At 52.2% G+C, this 21,239-nt stretch overlaps 1 protein-coding gene across 15 annotated transcripts in view; it reads left to right on the top strand.

Annotated features, from left to right (window-relative positions):
• The window catches only part of Nrxn2 (neurexin 2), a 115,148-nt gene that overhangs the window by 24,138 nt on the left and 69,771 nt on the right, over positions 1–21,239 (top strand). For 8 of the 15 annotated variants that reach the window (XM_032891028.1, XM_032891036.1, XM_032891033.1 and 5 more), the window contains exons 3-7: positions 1,028–1,045; positions 5,757–5,786; positions 7,939–8,010; positions 12,342–12,643; positions 20,923–20,946. In XM_032891028.1, the coding sequence (XP_032746919.1) occupies positions 1,028–1,045; positions 5,757–5,786; positions 7,939–8,010; positions 12,342–12,643; positions 20,923–20,946 (446 nt within the window). The remainder of the gene's footprint in view (positions 1–1,027; positions 1,046–5,756; positions 5,787–7,938; positions 8,011–12,341; positions 12,644–20,922; positions 20,947–21,239) is intronic. The other 7 variants (XM_032891035.1, XM_032891027.1, XM_032891024.1 and 4 more) reach the window with 4 other exon arrangements.

Raw genomic sequence — 21,239 nt, 5'->3', positions numbered from 1 at the left:
GATGCAGCTCAATTGGTAGAATATGTGTTTAGCATACACAGAGCTTTGAATTTAATCCCCGGCAGTGCTTAAAGCTGAGCGTAGTAGTGTATGCCTGTAATCCCAGCACTAAGGAGGCAGGAGGATAGCCCTGAGTTAGAGACTAGGGACCACAGAGTTAGTTCCAGGCCAGCTTGGATGTAGGACAAGACTGTGGAACACTCTTCAAAAAATGAAAACAAATAAAAAAGCCAAGCAGAATGAAGACATTTCCTCTGATCACAGAGGCAGAGCCAGGGCCAGAAGGGGCCTCTCTGTTGAATTGGGGTACAGAGAGGTTGAGTGACTTAGTTGGGTGGCCTAGCTCATGCCACAAAGCTATATTCTGACTCTGTGAGGGTGCCTTCTTTTCCCTGGGTGGGTAGTGGGCTATAGGAGGGTCAGATCCTTGACCGGAACACTGTGAGTGTGAGTTGTATGAGAGCTAAATGCAAGAGTGGGTCGTCCGGTGCTTATGTGTGTCAGTGTGTCACTGAGCGTGAGTGTGCCTCGGCGAGCTGTAAGACAGTCTCTGGTGTGAGCATGTCCCCATCTGTCTCTGAGCTGCAGTGGAATGAATGCAAGAGAGGAGCCTGCCTCGGGGAGTAGGGAGGCCTGGCTGGCGGCTGGCGGCTGGCGGCTGGCGGCTGGCGGCTGCTCATTGCCTGCTTGCAGCCCTCCTTCCTGTCTCTGTGTGATCTTGGGCTGTCATGTCCCTGCTCTGGGCCTCAATTTCCTAGCATAACAGGATCTGGTGCAAATGTAGAGAGGTCCCTCCCAGCTTTCCTGTTCTGGCTGACTTGGGAGACTCATTGAGGGGACAGTGCGGCCACTGCCTAGTCTGAGGCAAAGCTGTTCCCTGAGATCTGGGACTTCTAGTTTGGGTTATTCATGTCAGGGCCTTGGTGGGCTTGGGGTCCTGGAACCCCTTGGTCTTTGAAGCACATTTGCTAACAGGTCTCCTATCTCTTCTCTCCCTGCTCCCTTCTCTGAACTTGGCTGACTTTAGAGGAACACCCCATGGAAGGTGAGTGGAGCCTCCCTGATCATCAGGGTAGTATTTCCCTGTGGGGCCCATTTGAAGGGGTGCTGTTGGCCATGCAGCAGCTTCCTGCCTGCTCATGTTTGCGGGGTTCCCAGGGGGAAGGGAGTCTGGGGTCTTCTCCATTGGACTGCCTCTTCCTGGGCCTCTTTGCTCATTGACTGGGGACGCTGCTGGGTAGAGGGCAGGTCCTCCTCCTTACCCCGTGCTGCTCTCTGCTGCCCTCAGCCTTCTGCCTTGTAGAGGAGGGAAGAGGCTCTCTTGGAAGAGCTGATGATTGGGGAGGGGAAAGGAACACAGCTGGCAGTGTTGGAAGCGCCCAGAAGTGAGTAGGTAGACACGGTCTTGCCCAGTTTAGGAGGAGTATGTGGCCATATAAAGAGAGTGGGGATGGCAGGGTTGGCTGCTGGCCTGCAGCTTGAGCTGCAGAGAATTCGTGCTGCTACTTGCAGGTTAGTGGGAGTGTGGTGAGAGCACAGGCAGGGTGGGGTCTGTCCCATGTTGGGGTGTGTGGGCAGGGCCAGCTCTTCCACTCTGCTAAAGCTGCCCATGGCTTGAGGAAGAGGACAGCTTCTTCGTTCAACCCAGCCGCATGGCAAGGGTGGCAGTGGGCTTCTCTTGGATCTGTCCGTGCTCTCTCCCTGCTTTCCGTCTGTGTCTCTCTCTCTCTCTCTCTCTCTCTCTCTCTCTCTCTCTCTCTCTCTCTCTCTCTCTCATTGTCTTTGCTTCTCTTTCTCCGGGGCTCTGTCTGTGGACCTCTCTCTATCCCTGTCCTTCCCCAGATGCTCTGGGTTCTGCCGTTCTTAGAAACTTTCTATCTTTGCTTTCCCCTCTGTTTCTTTTCCTTCTCTGGGGTGGACTAGGACCGAAGATGGCGTGGTCAATGCTTGGGGGCTAGATTACAGCCAATCTTCCAGGTCATCGCTGTGAAGTTGGCAGCATGATTGTGAGGGAAGGCCATCTCTTGGTGACCACTCTGCTCCACAGTCCCCTGTCCTGGGAAGGTAGTGGGTAGGATGCACTCTGAGCTCCCTGGGCTTGGCCCTTCTGGGAAGAGCATAGAGACACCAGGATGTGTGAGTCCTGGTAAGGGCAGGCAGTGAGGGCCGCAGGTCTGGGTAGGAGTGGAACCCGTTTTCCTGGTGGTATCCTCAGCTTACCTTGTCTATCCGTTTCTTCTCTTTGGGTTTTCTCAGGTGCCCTGGTCTCAGCAGGCCAGCCCCTGTGTCTGTATCTGTGTGTTGTGTGTGCGCACACATTCATGTCACTTGGCTGTCTGTGTGGGCGCCGCTGGGCACCAGCTTATTGTCTTGTCCGTGGAGTGGCGGGTGTCATGTGTCTCTGGAGGAGCGACCAGGGCTTTGTGTGTCTGCATCTATGTTTGCATCTCTGTGTATCACTGTTTACCTAGGTCTGTATGCATGTGAGAGAGAAGGAGAGAGTCTGCACATCTGGGTGGACACTGCTTTCTGAGGGCTGGAGATAAGATTTCGTGGCTTTAACTTGCTCTTGATGTCTCCTCTGGAACAAAGGGAGAGATGGATGGAAAGAGAGAAGAGACGGGAGAGGAGAGGCTTGGGAGGAAGGAGGAGGGAGCATAGAGGCAGGGAGAGGAGCAAGAGGTAGGATTTTAAAAAAGCTGGGGGGGGAGGGGAGGAGGAGAGGAGCATAGTAGGGAAGGCGTCAGCTGAGAGGGAAGGGCAGAGGCCGCATTGAAGTAGCTTGGAACAGGGAGAGGAAAGGACTGATAAGGTGGTCGGCTTTGGAGACGAGGGAATGAGCTCTGTGTGGGCTGTCCCGGTAACCTGCTGGTGTGGATGTGGGCCTGAATAGCAATAGTGCAGGGTGTGTATGGGATGCGGCATGTGTGTGTGTGCACGTGCACCCGTGTGCACATAGTTAGGAGTGTGATCCTTCTGTGTGTCCTTGTGCTTGTCTGTCTGTGTCTCTTAAGTTTTCTCTCCATGACTGTCATTCTGGGGTCTGTCTGGGTACAAGTCAAGGGCGAGACTTCAAGCGAGGACACAGGCTCAGCTGGACCTCCCTGTGGTCCCCCTTCAGATCTCTCAGGGGTCTCTGTGCTCCCTTTCTCTGTCCCTTGATGCTGGGACGCTGGGCCTAAGACCTGGCTTCCTCCTGGAACCCAGGCATCCTGCTGTGCAATGCCCTGAACACCTCCTCTTTCTCCCTGATCTCCTCCAAGCGGAGAAAGGAGACCCAGATTAGCTGAGTAGAATACCCGAGGAAGGGCCTTTGGCAGCACCATCCATCACTGCCAGCCTGTAAGAGGAGTGGAAGGAGGGGCAAGATGCCACAGGTAGTCGTGGGGGAGAGAGCACCCCAGGGGTACTGGGGTCTGGACAAAGAGCAAGCTATAATTGGGATGGGAGAGGAAACAGGTTGTAGGAAGGAATCCCTCGGTCCTCCGGTCATCTGAGGATGAGCCAGGAGTAGATTGGAAGGGAACGGGTCTCCCCTCACCAAGATGGCTGGTGCTGTCACGCCTGAGGGAGCTGAGCAGCTGGTTGCCTTGGTGACAGAGGGAGAGTGCCGCATGCTAATGAGGCCGGCAGAGAGCTGGGCAGTGAAAGGGTCTTGAGGGTAGCTGTGTGACTTCCCCCAGCAGTAGTCAGGCCTAAGGGGCTGTAGGTGGTGGTGGTGGTGGGGGCAGAGGACAAGAAACTGAACCCATGGGCCCTCTGACACTGATTCGAGGGTAACAGAAGCCTAGATATCTAAGAGTAGGGCCTCGGGGCAAGGCTGCTGCTGACAGGCAGAGTGGGAGAAGGGTTCAGGGCCTGGGGCCTGAGTTTTAGAAGGAGGTGCTGGAATTTTGTGGGGTAAGAGTGAGTGGCAGGGTAGGGAATAAAAAGACAGCCTAAAAGCTGGAGGTCCTCCCAGTGCTTTGAATAAACCCTACGTCCTCCTGAGAACTGTGCTGTCCTGATGCTGCCCCACTTGCTGTGACCTCCCTTAAGCTAGTCTCCGACCTAGAGGTGAGATAAAGAAATGACACTGATGGAGAGGAGAAGGAAGCTACCAGGAGCCTGTGGCTTTGTCTCCCCCAGGGCCAAGATTTTGCCCTGCCAAACCCTTCCCAGTCTCCTCAGCCTCCTCACCGCCTCCCGGGCACTGGCTAACCTTTCTGTGCCCCGGAAGTACTTGCAGCTCCCTAGACTCCATACTCAGTTTCCATCCCAGGGTCTAGCCTCTCATGCCACAAGAGCGGGAATGGTTTTCCTGGCCGCAGACTGTTCTTCCCCCACCCTCCTGGTTAGGCCGCACAGCTGAGAGGTGGGGCTGTGGTGGGGCAGGGAGCAGGGGTTTGGTAGGGCTAGCTGGTCATCTCAGGGAGTCCAGGGGAGTCAGTCCCATCACTGGTCTGGGGGTGTCCGCCTCCCGGGGGTCTGTGGTCCTGGTGTGGTTCATTCTGAAAAGACTCAGGTTAGAGAGGGTTACCTCAAATTAGGACTAAATAGTCCTCAGCAAAGGCCTGGCCAGGGAAAGGGGACCTGCAGGGTCATTTAGGCATGAAGGATTTGGATCTTCCAGAGTGCTTGGCCTCCTGCCCAGGGGTCTTGGCTGTCCGTTTTGGAACTTGTTGTCCAAAGTCACACAGTTTCTAGCTTCCCAGATTGTGAAAGAATCACACCATCTTATGTTCTTTAGACTCCGTTTACTTCTTCCAGCTTCCTTGGTTCCCCAGAAACAAGCAGATTTCTTTGGAACCTGCTGTCTCTATGTGTGTCTGGAATGGGTAGCTGGAAGAATTAGGGCCACTGAGGAGGCTTTTCTAGGTTCCAGTGTGGAGGTTTCCTTTAAGGCCCAGGTTTCTATACTACCCACTTTCCCTCTAGGTCATGCAGACCCCTGGTGTGTGTGTGCGCGCATGTGCGTGCGTGTGTGCATGTGTGTGTGTGTGCATGTGTACATGTGTGCATGCGTGTGTGTGTGTATGTGTGCATGTGTGTGTGTGCGTGTGTGCATGTGTGCATGTATGTGTGTGTGTGCGCATGTGCGTGCGTGTGTGCATGCGTGTGTGTGTGTGTGTGTGTGCATGTGTGCATGCGTGTGTGTGTGTGCATGTGTGTGTGTGTGTGGTGGTTGGAGTCCCCTTGCCCACTCAATCCCACCCTAACGGGACACTCTCTTTCTCTCCAGGTGGCTTTGATTTTTGTGTCGTGTTTTATTTTCTCCTCCATCCGAATTGTTTTTTTCTCGTTGACCGTTTTTTTTTTTTCTCTCCACCTCCTGGAAGAAAAAAAAAAGAAAAGAAAAAAAGAAAAAAGAAGAAAGAAAAAGGGAAAAGCAGCACCTCCCCCCATGCTTACCCTCCTTTTCCTTTTTCTTTTTTCTTTCTTTTTTTTCCGGCAAGAAGAAAAAAAATAAGAAACCAAAAAATTCTCTTCCTCCCCCTGCAGCAACTCCCTGCCCTGCCTCCTCTGGCTCCCCCTCCCTCCGATACCCCTTCCCCTCCCTCCACCCTCTATTTCTGCATCGGGCCCCTTCCCTCAGCTGCTGGGCTGGGGGCTCTCCCCCGATGTCTGTCACAAGTTAAAAGGGTTTTAAATTGTGGCAGCAGCAACTTTCCCTCCCTTCTCTCTGGCGGATTTCATGACTCGTGTTTCTTTGTTTCTTTCCTCTTCTCTTTCTTTCTTTTCTCCTTTTCTTTCTTTCTCTTCTTCCCCTTTCTAAGGTCCGGCTCACCTGACGTTAAACAGCGAAGGTATGGTTTGAAGTTTTGGTTTCGTTACGATTGGACTGGATTCCCCCAAACTGTGCCTGGCTTTTCTGTTCTCTCCCCTTCCCTTCCTCCTTCTCCTTCACCCCTCCTGCCTCCCTCCTTCCTTCCCTTCCCTTTTCCTTGGCCATTTCTTTATTTGTATGGGGGTGCCTGACGGGGGTGGGGCTGGCCCTTTCCGTCCCCCTCCGCTCCCCTCGCTCCCCTCGGGTCCACTGTCCACCCTCACGTCACCTTGGTTTCTGATGTCAGATGTATACTCTCCTGCCGTTGTCTCCAGTCTCCTTTTGTTTTTGTTCTCTCCATCTTCCTTGTGGTACATCTTGCTTTTCTCTTTCTCATGCTGGTGTTTGATTTGCATCCACTCATTCTGGTCACTCTTTCTTTCCTGTGAATGCGAGTTAAAAAGAAAAGGGCCTACCTGGGCTGCAGAAAGGATTTGAGGCAGCACATTCCTCTTCCCTTGCTGCTGCGGAAGACACCCCATTTAATCCCCGTCCCTAGAATGGGTTTAAAGGGAAGATATGAGGCTGGAAGTGTAGAATCCTCCCTTCCCACAATGCCTTGCCCTCCAATATCTTTTGAGTCTCTTATTGCTATCTGACAGATGACAGTACCCCAGAGACAAATGACTGGTGACTGTGATTACGGAGTGTCACCAGGAGTCATGACAGCCCTACTGGTGGCTAGGCTGGGACTTGTCCTTTATCTTGCACCTACCCTTGGCTAAGTAGTCTGTATACACACGGCTCTGGGGTCTAATCTCAGTGTTGCAAGGGTAGAGGAAACCTGGCACTAAGCAGCCTGGAGGGGAACCTAGGAGTTCTGACTGATCCCCTCCAGCTGTGACCCCCGCCCCCGACCATCCCTGTATCCACCTCTATGAGCACCCTGGGCACTGCTGTATTTGCCAAAGAGACAGGGCTAGGCTGCAAGAGACTTTTGCCAAGATCTGAAATTTGGGATGGATTTAGGTCTGATAAATGAGGGCCTGGAATTTGTGCAGGCATGGGGAATTATGGCCAGAAGTAAGCAGGAAGAAGTCCCATACAGGAAGTTAGGAGGAGGGTCCTGGCTGACTCACATCCTTCTTTTCTCTAAAACCTTGGTTTGGGGAGTGCAGCCTGTGGCTCACTTCAGACATTGAGGATGTTTTCTTGAAGAGTCCCAGAGATGTCTCCCCTCATCCAAAAGGCTCTGCAGCTCAGATGTTTGTCTAGTTTTAGTTTTGGGGACTGGGGACTGGAGTTGGAGGAAGAGCCCAGAAAGAAATTTCCCCCTCTATCCCTGAATTCTCCTCATTCTGTGGATCTAGCAGTAGGGCTGATTGCTTGGGAGCCCGGCTCCAGAGAACGTGTGTTCGCTGGCAAGTGTGGGTGAAGTTCAAGCCAGCCTGGAGCCCAGACATGGCAGCCTGTGCCTCTGGGGGTGCTGGAGCTGGGCCCTGTGTGGTGGACCAGAGAATGAGGCTGAGAACTGATTTCTGAGGAAGATTTTCTTCTATCCCCTTGAGCCCTGCCTAGTCAGGACCTCCTTAGGTGAGCACAGCCCTTCTGTGAGTGTGGTGGAGGGACAAACCTGGGAATCCCCATTGTTTAGGTGGAGGCCTTCAGAGCACCCACTGTAATGACTGAAACAGTTGTAGGTGTCCCATGAGAGGACAGACACAGACCAGGAGGGCTTTGGTACCTGAATTGAGGTGTAACACAGGCATAAGTCAGGGAAAAGCAGGTTGACAAGGACATTCTCTAACCCAGCACAGGATGTGGGCAGAGACGCCCAGAGAGGGAGGAGCATGAGCCCCAGGGATCTGACAGTGGTCATATCCCACAGGGTGATGGGGAAGCTGGGGTACAGGTGCTCAGGGCCTCAGTCCCCAGGACTGCCCTTCTCCCCCAACTTGGTCTCCTCACCCTAGACTGACTCATTCCTCACCTGCAGCTGGTAGCCTTTGGATTGTCACATGGCTCCTTCTCAAGAGACCTGGAAGGCCAGGGACTCCCCAGAGAAGCTCTTCCCCCTTGCCCAGGCCTGTAAGCAGCACCTTTGTCCTGAATAGGGCCTTCCATCACTTCAAGACTGGGATGGGACTGGCTGCAAAGCCCCTGTGCCTGACTCCCCAATTCTGCTTCTCCAGTAGGGTCCTTACTGTTCTCCGAGGGGGGGGCCGGGAGAGGAGGAGCCGGCGATGTGCACCAGCCAACAAAAGGTCAGTGATCCCATGGTCCCCAGACAGCCCAACCCTTGCCCCGCTGTAGGCTAAGTGCATTCCGAGAGGCGGAGGGGTCGTCACAGATGTACGGCATCTCCCGTGCCTTGCCTCCAGACCTACAGTAGTTCTGCCTCCCGCTACCACCATTCCCAGGGGCAGTGGTCCGTGTCCTACTGTGAAGGACCACAACCTCCATCTCTTTCCCAAAGCTTGTCCTGATGGCCTTAGCTGAGCATAGATGCCCCTTTCCACGGCGGCACTCAGGCCCATCTCTAGAAAGTGTGGCTGCAGTGGAGACAGGTGGCAGGGTACCATCATAGTCCAAGAGCCTGCTAGGTACCTTGCCTGGGGGCAGCTGCTAGCATCTGTGATCTGTGTGTGTCACCTAGACTGTCCCAGTGAGCCATGATGACATTTAGTGGCAGGCATCATTGCTTTCATAGGTGGGGAAACAGTCAAAGCCCCAGAGGCCAGCACGAGGCCCCTTAGCGTCTGAGGACACTGGGACTCCAGCTCATGTTTTAGGCCTGAGGCTACTTCTCTCAGGACTCTGCTGAGAAAAGTACAGGCCAGCCAAACAACTCTCAAAGCTCTGTATTCAAGCTGAAGCCACATGGCGTCATCTCCACTCTGCAGCTAGTGTCCTACTGTCCACCTGGGTTTGCACCGTCCCAAGCCCCGCTCCAGTTCCTTGCTGTCTCTCACAGCTAGGTCATGAAAAAAGCAGGCAGTCTGTCTTTGCTGGCTATCTCCCTGACCTCCCGAGCCAGCCTGGACACTCCTGGGAGCCCCTTGTCTGCATCTCCTTGGGATCAGTCATACCATATCCTGTCACTCTGCTTGCTACCCCTCCTGGTCCTTAGCTCCCTGACATTTTCATTGTCTCTCTCCATGTTCCGCACAGCTCTTGACATAGACGTAGGCATGAGCTCAGCACATTTAGTTAATTAATTATTAATTTTGGTAGGGTCTCACTATGCAGTTTTGGCTGACCTGGAACTCACTATGTAGACCAGGTTGGCCTTAAACTCGAAGAAACACATCAGCCTCTGCCTTCTGAGTGTTGGGATCAAGGGTGTGCACCAACACACATAGCTCACATTATTTAGAAGAGTGAATGAATGGTCACTGTTCCCAGCGTCTCACTGACTGTGGTCCGTGTAGGAGCCCGGGAACTGCAGGCTTTGTTCAGAAGGGTTAACTTATTCATTCACCAGTGGAGGGGTGAGTATGTGCGCATCAAAAAGTCACATCCAGGGGCAGAGTCGCTTACGGGCTGGATTATGGGCTGTCCTATCCGCTGTCTTTCTAGATTCCTGGGAGGCAGGCTGACAGGTGGCTCCTTTACCTTCCAGAGGAGAAAGCTGGGCTTAGAGCTCCTGTAGCCTGGCCGAGGTCATAGAGCCGGTTGGTGGAGCCAGCACCAGCACCCAGGCCTTCTCTCTCACATTACATTTCCTCCCGAGGGAGCTGTACAAGATGTTCCTAGGCAGTCCCTAGGCAGTAATGCCAAATGAGCAGAACACACAGCTGTAGCTCCCCAGAGCCAGGAGGGTCAGAGGGGCTGGAGATCTTCCCAGAGGAGGCCTTTGAGCTGGGTCTGCAAAGGGGCAGCTGTGCGCCTCCCTTTCATGGCACTTAGAAACTCTCTCAGTTCTGGCCACATTCAGCTTTGTTGGGGACACTCATGAGGCCACAGACTCCCTGATGGAGAAGCAAACAAGTATTGGCAGTGACTCCCTTCCTACACTAGGAGCTCTTAGGAGTTGTGGTTTTTCATGGGCTGATGGGAGTTGTAGTTCCTGACTGTGGCCTGGCCTGTGTGGCTGATGGAGCAAAGCGCCCCCTGGCGCTTCAGGATTTGAGCATCTCAGATCCAGCCAGTGCTCCAAGGAGCTTCCAGGGCCCCATTATATATTTTGATCCCTGGTGTAACAGCCTCCACGAGGGTCTACCTCTGCTCCCTCAAGTTGCGCTCTCTCTCTCTCTCTCTCTCTCTCTCTCTCTCTCTCTCTCTCTCTCTCTCTCTCTCTCTCTCCCCTCTCCCCTTACCTTCAGTTTCCTTGCTACCATTGCCCACCTGTCTACCGTCCCTCTTCTTAAATGCGTTCCAGCTCTGTCAGACCTTAGAAATGCCTTTCCATTTCTAGGACAAGGGACCGAGGTCCAGTCAACTCAGGCTTTGCAGCGTAGTTGGCTTCGCCTCCTCCCCTGGGTCCACCTGAGGAGTCCAGGAACGGCCTCATTTCTCTTCTTCGCCTTGGCAGCCATTGTCCAGCCTCAGCTCCGCCTCTCCTTTCTTCTCTGACTTCTTTTGTTTGGTCCCAATCACTTTCTCAGGTGGCTGCCTTATTTTCCTTTCCTTCTGTGTCTTGGCAATGCTATTTGCTTTGACCGCAGTGAAGGTGAGGGAGTGGGAGGGGAAGTCTGACTTCTGGGCGGGTCTAACAGTATGGGTGGTGAAACCAAGGTCAAATGCATTCCCTTTTCTGGTCCTTGAGCCCCCTGGCTATGTTAGTGTCTGAGCAGTAGGCCTGGTTGCTATGGAAACCGTAAAGCCCCAGAAAGCCTTGGCTTTAGTTCCCCAGAGGTCCCTGTCCCCTTTCTATGCTGGCTGGCCCTCCTCCTTACCTGTCCCCTCAGGGTTCCCTCTTGTTCTTTATCCATATGGTCCCATGTGACCGCTCTTTCCTTACAGCCTGTCTCCATTTCTCTTCTGTCCCACGGAGGGTCCGTCTTTGTCCCCTTCTACGCTGAGCTCCCCACATCACCATTAAATATGTCCTTGTCTCTGCTGGTCGCCTCACCTTCGCTTCTGGTCCCCTACACAGAGGGAGGGTTTCAGATGGTCCCAATGTGACCCATGCCCTACCCCCCTCAGCTTGCTGCCCTGTGGCCTCAGGACACAAGGCTTGCCAGCTGCAGTGAGGGCTATGCCAGGCACTGGGGCAGCAGCTGGTGCCTTGGCATCCGGATGTAGTGGGGCAGTGTGGGCAGCCTGCCTGGAGGGAGAGAGCCAGGCTGTGTGCTGGATTAAAAAAGAGTTCTACAGAATCTGCAATGAACTCCCTGTGTTTGCCTATGGGGCTGCTCTAGGGGAGAACAGGTGCCTCGTAGTGGTCCTCTGTGCCCATCTCAGGGCCTATCCTTCCCTGGACCTTGAGAAAAATCTCCTGAGACGCTCAGAGAGTCCATCTCTCCCTAAAGACCCTCACAACACAGCCCCTTACCCATCTAGGGAGGTTGCAGGATCAGAAGTCACTGCCTGGGTGCAGGGCACCGGTCTCTTTGGTTTGAAATCTGGTTCTCTGCCTGGGCTTATGCTCTGGTGTGTGAAATTGAGGGGCTGAACCCCACCTCTCTATTTCCAGTCATGGTCTTTCTACTTGTCATCCACTCGTAGGCCTCTCCCCCTCTCCCCACCCCACATCCTTATGGCCCTTCCATGAGTTGTGGCTTCCCACCTAAAGAGAGCCAGTAAGAAGGAACTTGGACTGGGTGCTGTGTCCATGCGTACACATGCATAAACACATACTCTCACACATGTGCACACAGGCCATGTACACCCACAAGCATGCACACATGAGAGCCAGGTCCTCTCCTGCCACCCACTGGGCAGTGTGGGGTGGCTTAGGTTGGAGGAGGAAGTTGGGAGAGGAAGGAGAGCTCCCAAGTAAACGTGGCAGAGTGGCCTGTCACCTGGTGCATGTTCCTGTCACTTGCAATGCCTCCCCACATGTCCTATCCCTGTCCCTCTCCACTCCGTGGCTTTCCAGTCTTTTTATCTGTGCAGGGCTAGACCTGGGTCTCATCCCTTATGGGGAGGCCTGAGACTTGCCCCTGTCACTGGGTACCAAGAACAGCTGCTACCAAAGAAGCGGCGAGAGGAGAGGTGGGCTGCTTAGGAAACACTTGGTGCTACAGTCCTGGAGAGGCATCCCAGGGAGAAGCCCGGCAGAGCGTCTTGTTTCTCCCCCACATGCCTTTGTTCCGGGGTGGCAGAGGTTGAGAGAATTGGTAGGGAGGAGACAGTGAAGCCTTTAGCTTTGTCTGGCCCTGTGGCAGCTTAATTGTCAGCTGTCAGTGTGAGAGCCACTTAGCAGCCTCCTGCTTTGGAAATGGACCTGGAGGAAGTTGACTTTTGGTAGCAAAGACAGCAGGGTCCAGGTTGACAGCATGTAGGAGGGGAAGAGGGCCTGAGTTTAGAGTTGGGACCACAGGGCTCCAGTGTCCAGGACCCATGTTTGGGTTGCTGGAGGTGAATGGGGAGACTCTGGCATACCCCACCCACTCAGCCTTCTCCCATTTTCCTAAACCATGGCGTCCAGGCAAGGAGGAATTTGTGGCAACCTTCAAGGGCAATGAGTTCTTCTGCTACGACCTGTCACACAACCCGATCCAGAGCAGCACTGATGAGATCACACTGGCCTTCCGCACCCTGCAGCGCAACGGGCTGATGCTGCACACGGGGAAGTCGGCTGACTACGTCAACCTGTCCCTCAAGTCCGGGGCTGTCTGGCTGGTCATCAACCTAGGCTCAGGTGCCTTCGAGGCCCTCGTGGAACCCGTCAATGGCAAGTTCAACGACAACGCCTGGCACGACGTCCGGGTTACCCGAAACCTGCGCCAGGTAGGGGGAGCAGGGAGAAGGTCAGGGGTCAGCTTTATCTGGGGCAGGACGTACATGGAGGACAGAGGCACGTGTTGGGTCGGGGTGGGAGAGAGCAGGGCTGGGCAGTGAGGTGTGGTTTTGGAGAAGAGAGGTTGGGGCGGTACAACCTGAGGTGTGATCTCAGCTATGTGACGAGATTGAGCTGGGAGGGGGCTCCAGAGCCGTTCCTGGGCAGAGGCCTGAGGTCAGGAGTAGGGTTGGGGCTGAGAATTGTGGGAGCAGCTAAGGTCTTGATGTCCGGTGCCCAGGGATCAGGCGATGGGCAGGAGGCTGCTACAGAGTTGGGTTGAGGGAACTGTAGCCTGAATGAGGGGCTAGTGTGCTGTGGGGTGTGTGTAGGGGTCCTGTAGGGTGGGCAGCAGCACACTGAGGAAAACAGAGATACAAGTGGGGCGGAACATGGTCTGCCCTCCGTGGGGCTTTCCCAGGGCAGAGGCAGGGAGGCAGCGAGTGGGTGAGGGAGTCAGAACCCAGGGGCGTACCTGGTCCTGCTTCTCTGGGAGTGCTTGCTTTCTTCTCTTTTGAGGAAGGTTTCCCTTGATGTCCATGTTTACCTTCTGCTGGCTAGGCCACCTGCATGGGGAGCTCAGGAGGGTTTTATGGTCAGCTCTTGCATATAGGATGCTTCTCTGCACTGTCCCCAGAACTTTCAGACACTGCATATGTCCTGGTAGGAGTGGCCTCCTTACCAGGCCACTCAGGGTCCACCCATGGTGGTTACTGCAGAACTTTGTTAGATGGGAGCCTGTGGATAGTTTTGTCCTAGGAAGTCCCCATGTCTAATCACACTGGTCTTTCTCTCTTCACTAGCAGGCGAGGCCCCTGTGCAGTTCCTGGGGACTCCTGTCTCCCCTTCTCCAGTGACTCACTTGCTCGAGGGGTGCGTGGGGTTCTTCATTCTCTTGGGTCCCCAGTCTTGTAGTCGGCAGGCAGCAAGCTTCATCTTTCTGCCGCTCAGTGCAACCAAGAAAACCAAGCAGCTCTGTGTGTGGAGGCCGGGTCTGAGGGCTCGGTGTCCGGTCTCTTGCTAGTGAATTGTCTTTGGACTTTCGGTCTCTCACCTATTGTCATTCCCCCCCTCTTCTCCTTTTTCCCACTGGAAGCCCCTCAGTGGGGCTCAGAGCTTCTGGCTGACCTATCCCTCTCACTTCTCTTATTTAACACCACCAGGGGGTGATCTAATGGAGATTCCCCTTGCTGAGACAATGGAGTGACTAATTGCACCATTGTTCTTTCCGGAAGCCTGCGGCAGCCTGTTGCAGTCCTCTGCTGAGGAGCTGCTATCTTAGTGCTCCCCCTCCCCCCTCTGTAGAGTGACGGTGACTCGTTTGTGGAGTCACTCCTCCTCCATGCAGCCCCCCTCCCGCTCTCATGTTCTATCACCCCGTTCCCCATCCAAGTGCCTTTTGAGTGTTATCCCCATTGGAGCGGTTGGGAGTGTTCAGTGCCTCTGTGATACATTCGGGTGTCATGCACATTTGGGGGTGATTCAGGCGAGCCACTTTCGGTGCCTTTCCTCCCTTCCTCACCGTTCTTAGGACTGGAGCTGCCAGCTGCTGCTATCACAGCAAGTCACAGCAAGCCCACAACCTTCATCCACATGCCATTTAGCCAAAAAACTAGAGCGAGCCACACAGCATACAGGGTGAGAAGGACATGCTTCTTGCCCCTGCATCTCTTGAAATAGGGTGGAATCGTTCCCAATAAACAGAACGGGGGCTGGGGAGACGGCTCAGTGGGAAAAATACTGCTCACCCAAGTGTGAGGATCAGAGTTCAGAGCCCCAGAACCCCTGTAAAAGCAGAGTAGTCATGGTAGCCACAGGTAATCCCAGCACTTGGGACACAGGCGATCCCTAGGACAATCTGACCAGCTAGACTTTCCAGAATTAGCAAGCTCTGGGCTTAGTGAGAAACTTTATTCAACAGAGGGGAGAGTGGCTAAGGAAGCCATCTAGTATCATCCAGTGGCAACTTCAAGTCTCCACATGAATTCACACATGTGTCATGTGCACACATGCCCATATGTGTGCCCACATGTGTGAACATACATACATACACATGCAATCACAACATGAAAAAATAAATGAAGAAATAAGTAAATGAATGAATTTAAAAAATGATTAGAGTAAGGCCACACACCTGCCCAGTATACTCCAGAAGCAACTATGGGAACTGGGAAGATTTCCAAGACGAAGGAAAGGTCTGTGGTAATGCTGAGCCACCTTCGTGGATGCAGTGACACATGACCTCAGGACACAGTGTAGAGGGTGAGCCATGTTCACCTCTTTCTGGAACATGTAGAGTCGTGGGTGCAAGTTGATAATGGATGGAAATTCTCTGCTCCTGGATTGTTCTACAGGGTGGCTCCGAGTATGGGCAGATCATGTTGACCCAAAAGCAGGGATGATGGGCCACAGAGAGTGTCTAATTAAAGATCTTGATGGAGAGCCCTCTTTATAAAGGGCTTCTGAGGAATTTCTTCCACTCCAGATCCAGTCTGTACCCATGAGCAAGAGGCGCCTCTGGGAAGATGCTCTCCCTACTCATCCAGTGTGTAGATAGCCCAGATGACATTCCAGGATTTAAAGAATCCTGCTCTATCCACACAGGTGATAGAGGGTGAGGTGGCTCGACCTCCCCTAAGTTCTGTCGGCAGGGAGTAGGTCAGGGATGTAACGTGGGAAATGACATCAGGATGGGGGTGTGGCTCAGTGACAGATACTGATCCAGCACCCACAAGGCCACGGATTCCAGGCAGTGTGGGGAGTAAAGGAAGCAGTGATGACACGGAAGATGGCCAGGATCTAGAGTGCTGCAGGTCCCTGTTATTTTCCTTGTATGACTGGAGTGTCCAGGGAGATGGCCTTCGGGAATGACCTGCCTCCAGATCAGCTCCCGTTAATTATGGGAGTGGGTCAAAGGCTAGCTCCAAAAACTCCTGGTTTAGATGATCATCCCTGGAATCATGTAGAAGGTCTTGGATCACGGCAGCTGGGACCAGAGGAATCCTTACTGACACAAGTTTGTTTTTGTTTGTTTGTTTGGTTTTTTTTGTTTGTTTTTTGTCTGTTTGTTTGTTTGTTTTTCTTTCTGGAGTTGGGGACCGAACCCAGGGCCTTATGCTTGCTAGGCAAGCGCTCTTCCACTGAGCTAAATCCCCAACCCCCTGACACAAGTTCTTGAAGCTGTTTTGATAGGCAGTCCTCTTGGGGGAACCTCGGCAGGAACAGCTGATTACCCTGAGGGTTCCTTGAAGTCTAGTTTTTAAGCCTAGACTCACTCACTTTTCACACCCCATATACTTCCAACTGCCACATAACAATATTCAAATCCATCCACCTTTAGCCAACACCAAACTGAAAGACAGACTGGCTCCCAAAACATCACACGGTGTTTCTCTTGCTCATCTCAGATGATGCCTTTTCTCAGTACAGACATTTTCAGAATTTCTTCTGGGTCCCAAGGATGAATTCCCCAAGGGATAGAGTCTATAGTCATAGGATGACCCTGGAGAGGACCCTCAAGGATGGATCTCCAAGGCTCAAAGATTGAATTCTCAAATGGAGTCCCTGTAGGATGGAGTTCTCAAAGGTGAAGTCTTCAAGGATGGACGCCTGAAGAATGGAATCTTCCAGCTCTCAAGAATGGGATGTCCCAAGATAGAATCCTCAGTGATGGAAATTCTAGGATGCACTAATGATGCAGACTGAAGTCCTGAAGGATGTGGTCCTCCATGGATGGAATCTCCAGGATGAAGTCCCCTATGTACTGAGTGAAATACCCACTCAATGATAGAGTCCCCAACAGATTTGGAGTTCCTATTCTCTTGCTCTCTATTCCCTCATAGCACACAACCCGTCTTAGATCCTAGACTTGCAACTTTCCAGACCTGTCTACACTGCCTTTCCTTGTTCTTCCCGAGGGGAGCGTTCCACGGCTCTCCCAAGCAGGCCACCCATTCACACTCTGCTGGCAGAGTCTAAGAACTGGGATTTGAGTCAGACAGTTGTTAGGCAAGTTATGCAACCCCCGAGCTTCAGTTCCCCGTAGGCCGTGTGGGAGGGAACTGCTGATGAGTAACTGGGTGTAGTGGATGTCTTTCCACTCAGCACATTGCCTGGCATGACGTGGGCACTGAAGGGCTCCTGCTGCCATGATCATTAGCTGTGTTTCTTTTTCTCCCGAGTTCTTCAACTGAAATGACACTTTCTTCATACCGCTCCCCTCAGTCCACCCCAAAGCCAGCTCTCTTCTTTCCTGCATCGAGTCCATGAGAACTTGTATTTGGTCCTCTCACACCCTACCTGTGTGTTAATATTTGTGACTATTTATTTCCACATCCGGGTGGAAATCGAAGGTTTAACACCAGCAGCTATTGAGCTGCAGTTGTTTTTCTAAGTTATTTTCCTGATTCATCTGGTTTCCTTCAGGAAGCGTTTCCCTCTTTTAGACACAGTATGAGGATGGAGCCTGGGGCCTTCCACAGCTGCTCTGTCACAGAGTTAAATACCCAGCCTGTTCATTTGATCTCCTCCTTAAACACAACTGAACAGATTTTGGAAGTGAGGACTCATGACCAAAACGAGCAGATCAAACTTCTTTATATGAGCACTGTCACTGGGTATTGTGATGCACACCTGCAATTCCCAAAGTCTGGAGGCTGAGGCAGAAGGATTGCCGTAAGTTGGAGACCAGCCTGGGCTCTGTTTGGAGACTCTGTTTCAAACAAAAAACAGTGCCCGGATGCCTTCTTTCTTCCTGAAAGTGCTCTGATTTGCCCCTCTGCCAGGGTGTCCCTCAGACTGCACTGGATGCATCTCCATGTCTCAGGGTCTTGTTTATTACCCAGTGTGTGTGTGTGTGTGTGTGTGTGTGTGTGTGTGTGTGTCTGTGTGTCTGTCTGTCTGTCTGTCTGTCTGTCTCTGTGTGTGTGTCTGCACGTGTCTGTCTGTCTGTCTGTCTGTCTGTGTTTGTCTGTGTATGTCTCTCTCTGTGTATGTTTGTGTCTGTGTGTGTCTGTCTCTGTGTGCCTGTGTGTCTGTATGTGTCTGTGTGTCTGTGTCTTTGTGTCTGTGTGTGTTTCTCTATGTGTGTCTCTCTGAGTCTGTCTGTGTATGTCTGTGTTTGTGTGTATGTCTGTGTCTGTGTGTCTGTCTGTGTGTCTGTGACAGGGTCTCATATAGCTTTGACTGGCTTTGAACTTGTTATGTAGTTCAGGCTGGCCTTGAACTCACAGAGATCCACCTGCTTCAGTCTCCCAAATGCTGGGATTAAAGTCCTGTGGTGGTACAGGTTTTTATAAAATTCCATGAATAGGAGCCATGACTTCCATTTTACTGATGAGAAAACTAAGACCCAGAAGACAAGCCTGTCTGGGTGGGAGTTAGGAAGCCTTGAAACTTGAAATCTGAATCAAAGCCACTTCATTTCTTTGCTTCCTCAGGTGTTTGGTGGACTGTTGTCCACACAAAGTGATGAAGGCTGAAGTCGTCTGGGCTTCTGACATTCTTGGACATTCTCAAGTCTTAAGGCCATTTGAACAGTCTGAGCCTCTTGACTCAGGGAGGGAGCCCTTTCCTTCATCCAAGCGGAGCTGGTGCAGGCTCACAGGCTGTCTTCAGCGCAGACTTTTGCATTTGAGTCTGCGGTCCTCCTCTTGGCATCTTTGGGAGGCTGGGGTGCACTCAGAGTTCAGGGTGGAGATGGAGTATAGTTTTCTCCAAAGCTGTTTAGCCACAGCAAGTTACCTTACTCCTCTCTGGCTGGGACACCCTCCTCATTCCTCATTCCTTTGTTCTCTATGCTTGTGCTTCTGAGCCCTAGAAGTGGATGAAGCATTAGGGTTTACTTGCTGGACTGAAACATTAATTCTCTAGATCCGAGCCTTTCTGTGTGGGCTGCTGTACCGTAGGGATAGCCTCTAATGGAAGCCCCATTCCAGGATTTGATCGTAGGTCCCCCACCATTATCAGGGTCTTCATCCTCCACTCCTGGGTATAGAGAACTCCATTCTCATCTGTCCCAACCCTGTCTGGGTCTCTTGACAAATTGTAGGGGTCCTGGGGTTTGAACTCACATCTTTCCCCTCTCTGTCCTGGCTTTACCCTACTGTTCTGCCCATTAACACTGGAACTTCCGCTGTGAATGGTGCTCCCCTACTACTATGTTATTTTCCATAGCAAGTCAGAGCAGTTCTTGGATTTACTTGTAGCGCCCTTAGCCACAACCTTGTTCACCCGCTGCCATGACATCAGACAACTCTGATCTTTTGGGGTACCATCAGTTTGGCCGCCCTGAGGTTGATTGTTGATTGCTCTGACTAGCTGGCCTCTTCATTTCCTGACAGTCCTGCTACCTGTCAGTACAAGTCCTCTCGTCACAGGCTATCACCTTGCTCCAATCACTGAACTTGTGACGAGACTCTTCTCTTGCCGCGTAAACTGCTTCTCCATACCTAATAATTGATATTGGCCACTCAGCACTTCTAGCATCTAAGTATTGAATTCTGTTATTTTTAATTATATGAGTCCCTTGTTAATCGTCTTAATCAATTACTCTCGTGGCCACTGGTACAAGAACTCTTTAGCTAGAACACCACTTCCCTAATCACAATCTCAAGCCTGCTGCTCAGCATTTAAGGGGCAACTGCATCCTTCCACCTCCAATACCAGGTGATTCTGAAGATGGATATTGTCTTTGGCAATGGGAGGGAGAAGTACACAGAGGTAGGCTCTTTAGAGATGGCGTAGAAGAATGTGGCTTACAGTTCAGAGAAGATAAGGGGATGCTGAGGCCCCCAGGGCTTCTCTGTGTTTTTTCCCCCTCTATGGGTTTCGTGGGGGGAGAGTGAATTCCTGGCTCTGGTTGTGGAAAGTGGAGATCCTGGGGTCTGTGGGTGTCCATGGAAGGGGGCTGTGGGTGTCCTGGTTCCTGGGAGACCATCGCCTATCCCAGGGTCTTGAAGGAGACTCAGCTACTCACTGGAACAGGGAGGGTGGCTGAAGAACGCAGGTGAACTTGGGAGGGGTTAATAGGGCCTCTGGACAAGTCAGTGGACAGGCAGGGGGAGTGAGCTAGGGGTGGGACATGGGAGGAGGGGGGAAAGGGGAGGGTTTGGGATGGTGTGCTCATGAGCCCTCTGCAGCCTGTGGAAGGCTAGCTCCCCCGTCCCCACCTCACTGTGATGGTGGCTCATTCTTCAGTTCTCAAGAAAAAAAAATAAAAAAAACAATGGAAGAGGGAGCCCCTCTCCCACAATGATCCCTGGGTCAATTTGCCCATCCTCCATCCCCAGGAAAAGCAGATACCCATGTCCCCTCCCATGCTGTCTTTGGACTCCAAATGAAATCGCCTCTGGTCCTTGTTAGTCCTGTGATTAGGGGCGTTGCCCACTCTTCTCCTAACCTGCCAGCCAGCTGGCCTGTCACCAACCGGTTAACCCATTAACCCGACATGTCCACTGGTCAGCCAGTTGGCCAGCACCATCTCATTCCTCAGCCAGTTCTCTGGAAAGCCATCTGGGTGACCAGTCAGCCAACAAAGCCATTCATCCACTCCTGAGTCAGTGGCCCACTCCTTCTCAATCCCGTGCTCCCCTCTCTCCCTCCCTTAAATCCCTAACATCTCAGCTGTAGGACCTACTAATCCTGCATATTGGGTCTGCTTCTTAACCCTGCCTCCCCTCCCCCATTCTGTTGGAAACCCCCTCACCCCCGTTGCCAACTCTGTGTGTGTTACTAACACGCTTATAACCCAGGGGACCAAGGGATGGGCAGGGACAGGTGGGGGCCAGGTATGAGTGAAAAAACCGAACTAACTTTCTGTCTCATCTGCGGAATGTCGGCCATCTTTAAGTCTCTGCTTTCTTAGTCCAGTTTTTTTTTGTTGTTGTTGTTGTTTTCTTCTTTACTAACCAAGGTCTCTAACTGTTCCCCTTCTCTGCAGATGTCCTTCGGGAGGGGATGAGGGGGACGAGGAATCCAGAGGAGGGGCTGGGGGAGGTTTTGGGAGAAGAAGGGGTTTAATTTCGTGTGAGCTCTTCCTCCATTATGACTTTTCTTTGAATACTTCTACTGGGGTGGGAGGGTTTGAACATTCGGCTGTGTCTCCTCCCTCCTCGAGTTTCACAGTTGGTCATTTTATTTTTCTTTTCTTTTCGTTCTTTTCTTTTGTCGTCCTTGTTTCTTTTCTTTCTTTTCCTTTGACACCCCCTTCCCTCCCCCCTCTCCGGTGAAGCACGCAGGGATTGGACACGCTATGGTAAACAAACTGCATTATCTGGTAGATATCACTCTAATTGTCTTACCGTTTGGTTTGCCGTGGGTTTTTTAACTGTTCGATTCTCCCACTTTTGTTTCCTCTCCTCACTTGGTTTTTGCTCTCCAATTGCTCTTTTTTTTTCTTTTCTTTTGTTCCAGACAACCTTTAAATTTCACGTCTTCTCCTTTACCTTCCCTCCTTCCTTTTATTTTTTCTTTCTTTTTTCTTTTTTTTTCTTTCTTTCTATTTTTTTTAAATTGATCCAAACTCAAGTCCAAAAGATAAATGGAAAC

This window comes from Rattus rattus, chromosome 2, assembly GCF_011064425.1.
Source record: "Rattus rattus isolate New Zealand chromosome 2, Rrattus_CSIRO_v1, whole genome shotgun sequence".
In the NCBI taxonomy this organism is placed as follows: domain Eukaryota; kingdom Metazoa; phylum Chordata; class Mammalia; order Rodentia; family Muridae; genus Rattus; species Rattus rattus.
The sequence above is the reverse complement of the archived record's forward strand: the minus strand, read 5'-3'. Positions and strand labels throughout refer to the sequence as shown.